The 12,016-nt window shown below is 40.6% G+C and overlaps 1 protein-coding gene across 1 annotated transcript; it reads left to right on the top strand.

The window, feature by feature from the left end:
* The first annotated feature begins 217 nt into the window (after positions 1-217).
* Positions 218-11,362, top strand: ldlrb (low density lipoprotein receptor b). The gene is made up of 18 exons (XM_014004934.1): positions 218-387; positions 3,640-3,765; positions 4,315-4,437; positions 4,835-5,212; positions 5,384-5,506; positions 5,631-5,750; positions 5,846-5,968; positions 6,099-6,227; positions 6,346-6,517; positions 7,426-7,653; positions 7,762-7,880; positions 7,979-8,115; positions 8,215-8,356; positions 8,429-8,581; positions 8,671-8,835; positions 9,679-9,753; positions 9,900-10,060; positions 10,133-11,362. Exons 1-18 carry the CDS (start codon positions 315-317, stop codon positions 10,169-10,171), a joined length of 2,586 nt encoding a protein of 861 aa, XP_013860388.1. The 5' UTR covers positions 218-314; the 3' UTR covers positions 10,172-11,362.
* Positions 11,363-12,016: the final 654 nt, after the last annotated feature.

Raw genomic sequence — 12,016 nt, 5'->3', positions numbered from 1 at the left:
GAGAGAGAGAGAGAGAGAGAGAGAGAGAGAGAGAGAGAGAGAGAGAGAGAGAGAGAGTTGAGGAAACAGGTTTGGGAGGAAGCGGTGAATTGATGGAGAGTTGATGATGATGCAGCAGCAGAGTTAAGCTCCACCCCTCAGGTCTCTTCAACATCACACCACTGTTGTAGCYCCTCCTTCTCTGTCAGACACGTTAAAAATGTTGAGATGCGACACTGAACACCTCAGCACACGGAGCCGCTGCAGTCTGACCGTCAGGAGAGGAAACAGGGAAACTCTCCTCTTCTGAAACAAATATCTTTTTAAAAAAGGACATGATGGTGWTGATGAAGGGCCTGTCCACGTGTTGGTGTCTCTGCATGCTGATTCACTGCTTGGCTCAAGCAGGTAGGCCATTCCACTTAAATAACATATTTTTGAGATGCTAACGCTGCCTAAATACTTGTTTAATGCTTCATTTTGGGCTTTAAACATTCGCGCGTTTCAGTATTTTTCACAATTTTAATGCTAAATTCAGTTAATTCACATTTTAAAGACGGATAATCAAGTTAAACCGGGTTGAAGACTCAACTGGGGTTTCGTTTGAATGAAATTGACGCACAACGCGCTGATTGGTCCGTTTGGCTGTCGGACGTACGAAGCAGCCAACCACGTTCCGGTGGTTTTAAGTGGGTGGGACCACATTTAAACAACAGGTTGTAGAGGAAGGAAGTGGTCTGTGTTGGTAACCTTCAGCTGCACAAASTTATCACCCAAAACCCAAAGTGTCCTTGTCTTTTTTCTGCTTATCTTCCCTCTGTTATTGAAGTTTGCTTTCAGAGAGACAGATTACATTAATAACACATTAGACCAAGAAAAACTGGGATAAATTCTGGAAAGGTTGTAGTTAGAAACTGAAAAAAAAAAAAAAACTTGTTTTACATTCCTTTTTGGAAAAAATGAACTTCACTTTTATTTACAGAAAAGACAAAGTCCCAAAAGAAGAGACAAAATAAAATATAAATAATTTTTTTCCATCATGAGGCAGACATTAAAGAAAAAAGGGGAAAAATTAAAATAAGGCTTAGCTGCCCAATATATCAAATTATATCTGCTATTTCAGTCCATTAGGAGCAGGATTTGGTTTCTGAATCTAAAAAGGAATGAGTCAAAGGAAAGAACCTGATGTACTTCAGTCTGTTACGTACTGCAGACTCATCCTGACAGCTGCTCCTTTTAATGTTCCCCTTAAATCGTTTTACTAAGGCTGGTTTTTTTAATTGTTTCCAGTTAGCTGTGCTCATTTCCAGTCGCCAAATCTGCCAGAGAGCATCAGCTGTAGCTCTGATTTGTTTAAAACAGCATCACTTAATGATTGTTTTAACTCTGAATCAGAACACAGGAATGTTTTTTCCTATGTTAGAGACTAAACATTGCATTTTGTAATGCCTCACAAAAAGTTGCAAAAATTATTTTTCAGAAATTTAAAAGCAGCTTTACAACTGCTTCTTTTAATTAGTTAAAAGTTCAACATTTCTTGAATGAATGCACATCTGCTGCATTCACGCCTGAGTTTGAAACTTTTCTTATGATGAAAAGGATCAGATGTTGTAAACGATGTCTTGCGTGATCTCACGCAGTATTACAAGAAAATACTTTTTCCCCATTGTGACACCAATGACATCTCTTCAGCGAAGAATAAAGTCCTGCTCACTTGGTGCACAGCATCCTGGTTATTAATTAACTGCTGGTTTTGTGTTTGAGTGCATTGTGCAGGTGGTCATTGTGTGCATATTACCTGCATGGGCTGTAAAATGACAGGAGGGCGTTGTGACAGAACAAAGTGACGTCACAAGGATTGTCATCGCACCACAACCTGTCCGACTTCTTTGAGAGCGGCTGCCAGTTTCTGCTGTTTAACACGTCGCAGCATTGTAGCATTTCATTGACCTTTTATGGCAAACTGAAAGTGAGGAATATCAGTTAAGGAGTTTGTCAGATAGTTTCTGCTCTTCTTTGTGAATGGAGGAGYAAATGAATCACTTTTGCCCAAAAACACCTTGAGGTTTGAATCTCAGCTCTGCATTGGTGGGTTTTTTTTTTTTCACTTTTCCAACTGCAACACTCACAAGTTCAGTTTTTTAAACACGTCTCATTCAAAGTGGAAATAAATGCTAATAGTGAAGTTGCGGTAGATTAATTTAAAGGAATATGTGATTAAACAGCACAGTGGTACAATTGGTAGAGCTGTTGCTTGATCTTTCTGGGTGACGTTTGTGTGTTTTCCTGTGCACGTGCCTGGRTATTTCCAGATACTCGGTTTCCGCACAGACAAAAAAACATGCTCTGGTACTCTCTGGTAATTCTAAAATGTCTCGACGTGTGAGTGAGAGTGTGAACGTTTTCTTTTTATGTGTCCCGGTGCAAGATGACTGCTAAAGCACCAACTCCTCTGCAACCCTGAAAAGAAATAGTGCAGAGGGATGGAGCTTCGTTTTTAAAACCGCTGCATTAAAAAGAACAGAAGCGTGGATGAAAATGGAAACATTCTTTTTTTTTTTTTTTTAGATTTTTCCATCCAAAGAGATGAGGTCAGTAGTTTAGAATCAAGAAATGACCACATATGACCTACTTGTGGTCCCTCTGTTTATGGAGTATTCGGTGGATTATTCTTAAGGGGAAAGTGACCATGCAGGAAGCCTTTTGAATTTAGTGAGAAATTAATCACAGCTGCAGTTACTACTACTTCCTGGCCATTTCTTTAAAAGTACAAGTGAACTGGAGGCACAAAAAGAAAATTTTATATTCTCAACAATAATCAATAGAGTTCAGTCTTCTCCCTTTTGTTTTTCATCGTGCTGTAAAAAACGAGGAGGRCAGTAACGTTCAGTGACCAGCCCAGAGTTAAGAAAGCATCCTGTCTCACTTTTACAATCCTCTGAAACTCATCCAAATCTGTCAGACCTGTCTCATGTTTTGGGTGTCATCACTTTGGGTGTTGTCACTTCATTGTGTCTCTACGCTCCGCCTTCGCCCGTGCGTCCCTGTTGAGATGTATTGTAAGGAATGCCACACCGGGGCCAATCAGCAGCTGGTGGTGTGATTGCAGCTCCTCCCATGCTATTGTCTTAAAGGGATAGTCTGACCTGTCCCCGTGAGGCCTTCGGGCCACAGCAGAGTTGGGCCGTGCAGAGAAGGGATGCAAAGATGATGTGAATGACTGACAGGATCTGAGTGGCCCTTAGTTTCACCTGCTGTTGTCACTGATCCTCTCAGAATATAACATCTGAGAAAAAATGAACCATTTCTAATGTTACAATCAGTTATGATGCAACTATTCTCTTGCAACAGTTTAAAAAATTGCCATTGCTCCATATGTTGCTACACCATGAGTCAGACAGGATTTACTTTATTTGGTAATCGTCTGGGTTTGGCAACAATGTAAAGGTGTGGTTTTCGCACCATCTCTTATCCAAAACTTTGATTAGAACATGTGTTTCTGTGTGTAATTTAGAGTTAAACAATAACTCCAGGAGGATGTTAGTTGTGTTGACACAAGCTCTTTATGGAAACAGGGTTGTAAAAAATGCTGATAACTACCTTGGAGTTGGCGAGAGTCAATGTTAGCTTGTCCTCATGGAGCATCACTGTCCTCCACAGACGCTGCGCTCACGTGCACCTCCACTCAGTTCAAGTGTGGAAATGGGAGGTGCATCACCCAAAAGTGGATCTGTGATGGAACTGATGACTGCGGCGATGGCAGCGACGAATTACCTGCCGCCTGTGGTATGTTGGTTTTTTTTTTCACTGCTTTTATTTTAACCTGACACTCGAAAATGTAGATAAAGGATTAAGAGACAAAATATAATAATCAAAGGTGTTCATTGCAAACTAAAAAAATAAACCTAAAAATGTTAAGTTGAATTATATCACTTGGTGCCGTTTTAAAAAGTTGTCTCCAATAGAATTCCCAGATAGAATCACATGCAAATTTGAAATGCAGGTATGCACTTAATGTAAACAAATCTGAAAAAAAGGCACATGGAAACTTTAACAATATAATTGACCTGAATCAGGCTGTCTTTCTGCGGAGGTAAACAAACATGGAGGAATCGGACACAGTTACCATTAATTTGAGAAAAAATAAAGCTGCACAAATTTAGTTTCATTCTTTATTATTATTATTATTATTATTATTATTAATCTGTCTTCATGACCTGTAATGAGTACACTAATTACTTGTCTCAATAAGCAATTTTTTAATTTGCAAAATTATTACAATTTATATGTTTTATAAGGATGTAAAATAATCCATATTACCTGTTTGTTTTTTAGCAACAAAAACTTGCTCCGAGTCACAGTTTAACTGTGGCGCTCCGACCAATGAGTGCATACCGAAGAACTGGCACTGCGACGGCGCAGCTGACTGTAAAAATGAAGCTGATGAGAAAAACTGCAGTAAGTTTCACACTGGAACGGGGTTTATTTACTGGATCAGTAACTAGAAACACTTCCATCAGCCATATCCAGGTCTTACTTATTTACAGGAGCTGCCAGGTTGTAGAGTCTGCACACTACTGATGACAGAACTCTGTTTCTCCAAGCTGAGATCATTCACACACAGATTAAATATTAATTATTTACAGTTGTATTCATAAAAATAGATTTGTGTTTTGTTTATGAAGATTTATAGTAAAATAAAAAGCTTTTATACATTTACTGTGTTTAGTAGAAACAACTTAAACATAAGGTAATGATCAATTTTCAACAATGTGTTGTTGTTAGTGTCAAACTCACTTATTTTCTACCTTCGTCATCAAATTAATTTCTTTCCCTCCATTTTCCTTAACCACAGCTGTGAAACAATGCTTGGCCAATCAGTTTCAGTGCGCCAGCGGCCAGTGCATATCCAAGATGTTTGTCTGCGACAAAGAAAACGACTGCTCCGACGGCTCGGACGAGCAGTCCTGTCCCAAACCCACCTGCAGCCCTCAGTCCTTCCAGTGCAACAACCTGATGTGCGTTCCCGCCCAGTGGCTCTGCGACGGCGACGCGGACTGTACCGACGGGTCCGACGAGTGGCCGAAAAACTGCCGGAAGAAGCAACCGGAGAAGAAGCCGTCGTCGTGTGGCGATCACGACTTTGAGTGTTTGAGTGGGAACTGCATCCACAGCAGCTGGAGGTGTGACGGAGAAATAGACTGCTCTGATCAATCGGATGAGGTCAACTGCAGTAAGTTCATTTGATTTAATCCATTTGTTAAATTCTCTAAAAATAATAATAATAATAATAAATTGAGTTCCTGCATACTTTGCCATTTTGGAAACAAAACAATTTTCTGCTTTTCCTCCTTGATTTTATTTTTGCCCCATTTTTCACCTGTTATCTCCTTTTTTGTTCTAGCCCAAACTATTTGCCGTTACAATCAGTTCCGGTGCAACAACGGCACCTGCATCAGTGACAACCTCAGATGTAACTTAGAGCCTGACTGCTTAGACGGTAGTGATGAGATCGGCTGCAACACAGGTGTCTTTCTTAATCTGCCCTCACAACTTCACACAGAATTAAATGATTTTATGTTGAAGCTGATGTAAAGTCATAATGTTTTCTAAAGTCCAGTCCCTAATCCCCAGATCTCTTTTTTTCTCAGATGCATGCAAAGACCCGACTGAGTTCAAATGTGGTAGTGGGGAATGCATCAGCATGGACAAAGTGTGCGACAAGGACAGAGACTGCAGTGACGGCTCTGATGAACCTAGCAGTGTGTGTGGTAAGTTACGTGTTTCGACATCTTGTGCACCCATCAGAAAACCCAGCTAACAACAATCCTGTAATAAGTCACCATTAATGTTTTTGTCCCCACAGGAACAAACGAATGTTTGACAGAAAACGGTGGCTGCTCTCATAAATGCAATGACCTGAAGCTTGGCTACAACTGCTCCTGCCCTGCTGGGTACCATCTGAATATTGACAATAAAACCTGTGAAGGTAAGCTRATGTTATGATTTCAGTTCAGTGTGTGTGATGCAGTGACACAAATATAAAACTGCGGCCAACTAAACACACACAGCTGTCAAAACAGGACTCATTGTTTGAACCTGTGTTTATCCGTTTGCAGACATTAATGAATGTGAGGATCCTGACATCTGCAGTCAGATCTGCATCAACCTGCCGGGAAGCTTTAAGTGCGACTGCGGCGAGGGCTTTCAGATCGACCCCATGAGCAACACGTGCAAAGCTGAGTCAGGTAACAAATGATAAAAAAGTTCTGGCTCCGCTTACAGCTAAAACGCAACTTGCTTATCACACGAGCTCTTAATAGACCTGTCTGARCATCAAAACCTCCCCTCTTCTGTCTCCTGCAGGGTCGTTGCCCTCGCTGGTCTTCACCAACAAGCACGAGGTGAGAAAGATTGCGGTGGACCACAGCGAGTACGTCCAGCTGATCTCTCAGCTGAAAAACGCAGTGGCTCTGGACGTGGACATGCCGAACAAGAGGATCTTCTGGTCTGACCTGTCACTGAAGAAAATCTTCAGGTTAGAGTTAGACTTTGTTTAAAAAAAGTGGTTTGAACAGGACACTTTATCGCTTCATCTCTGTACATCAGAAACTGGGATGTGGGCAAGGCGAAGCTCTGAAATACCGTATTTATTCAAGTATAATACGTGAAATTAAATCCATAAAATCATCCATAAAGTTGGGGGGTAGTATTGTACTCGGATAAATATTTTTACTTATGTATTTTAATCAGCTTCATTCGCAAAATGCCTGAGTCTGGAAATGAGACCGCGTCGTAAAAAGCAGTTGAAACGAGCTCACCTCTGACACTCCTCCGTGCTTCAGAGCGAGATAATAACAGATCCAGGCAGGCGACATGATGTGAAAAAAAGGGGTAAAAAGTTTTCCTGCACCTTAGTAATGATAACGAACTAATGACATTAGTGTGTGACCRRGCCGCTCCTYGAACAACAACAAACACATGTTCGTCTGTAATGGCTGCCGGTGTTCTGAAAATTTYGTATCCCTGAAAAACGTTTCCCCACCAGAGGTGGCGCTCGCAAGTAGGAAGTAATCTGCTTTTCCTCCACAAGATGGCCCAAATCTCATGTGAAGTCTCTGACTTTTGTGTTGGCACCTCCTGGTGGACCATGTGTAAAATGTCAGAATTCATATGGCTGCTACAGCTGATATATATTTGTTGTCAAAATACCTTTTTAGTACATATGTTGTTAAAATAAAGTGAACAGTCCAATGATCATTTTACTGATATGTATAAAGACTGCAAAGGCTGAAAAATCTTGAAGTCTGTATGAAATTGAAGGTAATTTGAGGATTAAATTTTTTATGCTTTTTAAGCTCAAAAAAGGAGGGTTGTATTATACATGAGATCGTATTATACACGAATAAATACGGTAAGTCCCCTCTGTTGTCTCGTTCCCCACAGCTCCAGCATAGACGAGGCTGACGATTTCTCTCGTCACAACGTTGTGATCGGCAGCGGGATCGAGGCTCCAGATGGTATCGCAGTGGATTGGATCCATGGCAACATCTACTGGACTGACAGCGTTTTGAAAACCATTTCAGTGGCGACCACAGACGGCAGTAAGAGGCGGACGCTCGTCACAGAGAACCTCGGGAAGCCGAGAGCCATCACAGTCGACCCTCTCAACAAGTAGGCAGGATTTCTTCTCCACATCTCACAAATCGATTCAGCTTGAGATAAATTAATGGTTTACTCCACAGCTTTCAGTCCTAAGTAGTTCTGCTTTGTCATCTTTAGCTTCATGTACTGGACAGACTGGGGGGAGGAGCCTAAAATTGAGAAGTGTGGGCTAAACGGAGCCGGTCGCATCGTCCTAGTCAAAGACCACATTGAATGGCCCAATGGCATCACTCTGGGTAAACGGAGCTCTGTTTTTTTTTTTAATAGAAACAAATAATTTTCATAAAGCCGTGTAATGAGTGATAATAATCAGAGTTGCATCTCCTTTGGGCAGATATGCTCAACCAGCGTCTGTACTGGACCGACTCCAAGCTGCACACTATCTCCAGCATCGATGTGAACGGAGGAACCCGACACACTGTTATTTCCAGCGGGGAAGCCCACCGACCCTTCTCGCTGGCTGTCTTTCAGGTCAGTGATCATCAGATAAACAAGATACATTTTGCCATCCGTGCATTTTTATGAACTGACAGAACAAACCAGTTGATGCCAGGTTACTTATTTTAACAGGAGAAAGTTTTTTGGACCGATGTCAGCAAAAGCGCCATTTTTAGTGCCAACCGCCAGACTGGAAAGGACATCACTGAGCTGGTCTCTGACCTGGGACAGCCAGAAGACATGGTGCTTTACCACAGCCTCAAGCAGCCACTCGGTAAAAAGACGTGTTCATTATTTAGGAATCAACAGTGTGAGCTTTTCTAAGCTTTCTTCTTTCGATTCGTAGGTGTAAACTGGTGCATGCAGAGCAACAGCATAAAYGGTGGTTGTGAGTTCCTGTGCCTCCCTGCTCCTCTGACTGAAGCAAACTCTGTTCAATACACCTGCGCCTGTCCTGACAACAAGACACTCGATGCTGATATGAAGACGTGTGTGAGAGGTGCATGTCTGCTGCAGGGATTTAAAAGATATAAATCAAAACTCAACATTTATTTACTGTAACTCGTATATTTTCGTTTGTTATTCCAGATGGCTCAGCTGCACCCCAAGCTCCCAGCAAACAACCTTCCACTACAACAACTACTACCACAACTACTACCACAACTACTACCACCACTGAGGCCATTAAAAGGCCCACAGTTAGCTCGACTACCCAGTCAGCACAGAACACACAGAAACCTGGCGGCCCTCAAGGTAAATAAGAAGCACAATTTATTCATTTTAACGTGATAACCATTTCAAGATGACTTGTGGGAAAAATTTATGAGCAAATAACATGTTACCTGCTGTAGATAAATCTTTGAACAATCTATAAGCAGTGAGCTAACTGTGAGCGGGACCAAGTCACTAGTGGATTGCTGCTCTCTTGAACGAGTCGCACAAATGCTTTTTTTTATCAACCTTTAGAGTTTTGCATTAAACTGTCCAGCAGCAGTATTGTGATGTGCCTGCAGAAAGTACTACAGCCAGCTGCTACTTTTTGCACTTGAAAATAATCCGATATTTCTATGTAAATTGCAGCATTATGTCAGTGTGTTTTAAAACATAACATTTATAAAATAGATTTCATATGAAGCGCTATGAAATGTTTAAAATAGGAGTTGTTCTAGCAAATTGCTTTGATCTTAACTGTGTCAATATGATCAAAAATAAAGCAAAGTTAGTTTCTATCTGCAACAGGTAGGATATTTGTTGTTCATAACCTTTTCATGAACTCCCGCTCTGAACAATGTGGAGTACGGCTTAATAATAAAAGTTTGAACATATTTTTATGGCATCCGGTTACTGAAGTAAAGTTAAATTTCTAAATTATTTTGTTTTTGACTACAGAAATATCTTTATTTAGCTGAAACAAAATATATTTACATAAATAATTACTAAGAAGTGACACTCTGCAGCTTTCACTGCTGTATTAAATTATTTAGGCAAAGAAAAATATCAGCTTTTACAGTAAATATTCTAACATATTCATATAATTTCTGATAGTCTTATTGCATGAACAGAATAAAGCAAGTTTTGCACTGTTGGTGTTTTCAGGTAGAGTCCAGCCTGTGACGCCAGAGGAAGCCCCTTCATCCCACCACGCTGCTCTCTACATTGTGCTGCCTCTTGGTAAGTTCCTCATTTCAGCCATTCATCATTAAAGTTGCTTTCTCAAGCATAAAAATGAAAATGCATTTATAATTTCCTGTCATTTATCTTTCACCGCTTCCCATAACATCAGCACAACAACCTTATACCCTCTTGTTCCTCTGCAGTTATTTTAGTCATGGTTGCGTTTGGAGCAGTGCTGCTGTGGAGACAGTGGCGAGCAAAGAACACAAACTCCATCCACTTCGACAACCCGGTGTACCAGAAAACCACCGAGGACGAAATGCACATCTACAGGAACGGCTCTGACGGCTACGTTTACCCCGAGGTAGCTTCTCGTTGCCCTCGTCAGATTACATAATTTACAGCTCATTTTTAAGATGTCCCTTTTTCCTCACAGAGGCAAATGGTGCGCATGGACGACCTGGACATCGCTTAACCCGAAGATGAAGAAACTTTCCTCGCTCTCTTTCTCCAGAGAAACACAATATGCAGCTCAACAACTCCTCCCATTTCCCACAGTGACCTCACGCTGTGGTTTATGTTTCCGACCTCAGCGCTGTGCCAGCCGAGCTTGCGAAACGAAGCGTTTATTTGAAAACTTCAGCAAAAACGAGGCATCGCAGGACCACATAATCGTTTCAGAATGGAAGCCTGGCGCTTGGTTTCAGAGGATGATGCTCTCAGTTTAGGAGCTTTGACGCTATTTGAAAACCGTCCACATAAACGTCTAACATGCACGRGCTTGCTGCAACCAGCAGAAATGACCTGTCACATTTACCATTATCCACACCTGCAATATTTTCATGTGTGCCTTACAGGAAAAGCCTTAATATTTATCCCTTTGCCTTCTAAATCCTTGATAGCTTTATTAACGTCATTCTGTGGGCTTTACTCAGTCAGGGAACAGGGTTTGTCGCGTTAAAGAGGCGTTTGAGTTTGCTTTAAATCTGTAATATTTATTACCAAAGCTTGACATGTTTCGTCCAGACTCAGTGTAAGCGTCTGAGCCACAGGTAGTTTACAGTTTAAATGAAGAAGCTGCTGAGTTTTATTTAAGTGAACCAAAAATTGAAGTAAATGTTCTATTTTAAAAGATGGTTTATTTAGTGATTGTATTTGATTACTTATTGCTGTAAAAAAGTTACACTGTAAATATATTTGTATAAAGAGTTCTTCATTTTGCCTTATTTTTTGTTACATTTGTAAATATAATCAAGAAGTCTGTAAATATGTGACAGATTCTTATATTTATTGATGGAGGTTTCTGGATTTTTGTGAGCTGGCTGCAAGCAGAGTCGAGTCTTTGTGGAGAAGCATGTTTTGTTCCCGACGAGTCAGCCTCACCTTCACATTGTGCAGCTATTGTTTTACTGAAGTCAATCAGAACTTTGATTGTTCGTCATGTCTCAGTGAGAATGAAGAGACCCTCTGTTCCTCACATCGTTGCTGTCTGCAGTCACGACTCAGATTATTTATTTTTTATCTTCCTTTGTTCTGTTTCTATGTTTGTCGTGAGATTATGACATGTTCTGTATGTTAAAGATTTGTTGGGTTGATGCACAAGAGTTCTGTTTGAGTGGGTCACTTATTTTTTTTTTTTACAAAAATAAAACAGCTTAAATATTAACCTCTTTGTCTCCTGGATGAATGTGAGGATTGTTTCTGTATAAACAGTGAGCTCATCTCTAGATATGAACACACCATTTTCTGTCTGCTTCTTAGAAGTGTATATTTATGAGGAACCTGCTGTGCTTCTTAGTTTTATTGTTGGAAACAGACACAGAGAAAACATCCACTGAAATATCAAGTTATTTTAAGGTTAAACAGAGAAGATGTCTATAAAATCTGCTGTAGAGCCTGGTAACATGATCATCGCTCTTCATTTACAGCACAATAAAAGCAGCAAGACATGTGGTGTAAATGCAGAGGGCATTAACAAATCACTTTAAAAGGTCTGTCCTTCCTCTTCTTCTCCTCAGCTAATTTGCTCGTGCTGACCCCTCTTAGAGAGATGCAGCTGAAAAAAAGAAAAAAAATTTAGCTGAAACAAACTCATGAAAATAAAACCAATGTATTTAGTTTTACAAAATATACAGAGAATATTTTTATTAGAATCTCTTTGAGAAGTGACGGCAGAGACCGAATAAGACTGAAAAAGTGGCGGGCCTAACACCAAGATCCCCTCATGGTTAATCATAATGTGGCCTTTTCTTTGAAAACTGAGCTTGTGTGTGTGTGTGTGTGTGTGTGTGTGTGTGTGTGTGTGTGTGTGTGTGTGTGT

This window comes from Austrofundulus limnaeus, unplaced genomic scaffold (assembly GCF_001266775.1).
Source record: "Austrofundulus limnaeus strain Quisiro unplaced genomic scaffold, Austrofundulus_limnaeus-1.0 Scaffold27, whole genome shotgun sequence".
Lineage (NCBI taxonomy): Eukaryota > Metazoa > Chordata > Actinopteri > Cyprinodontiformes > Rivulidae > Austrofundulus > Austrofundulus limnaeus.
This window is presented reverse-complemented; position numbering and strand designations above follow the sequence as displayed.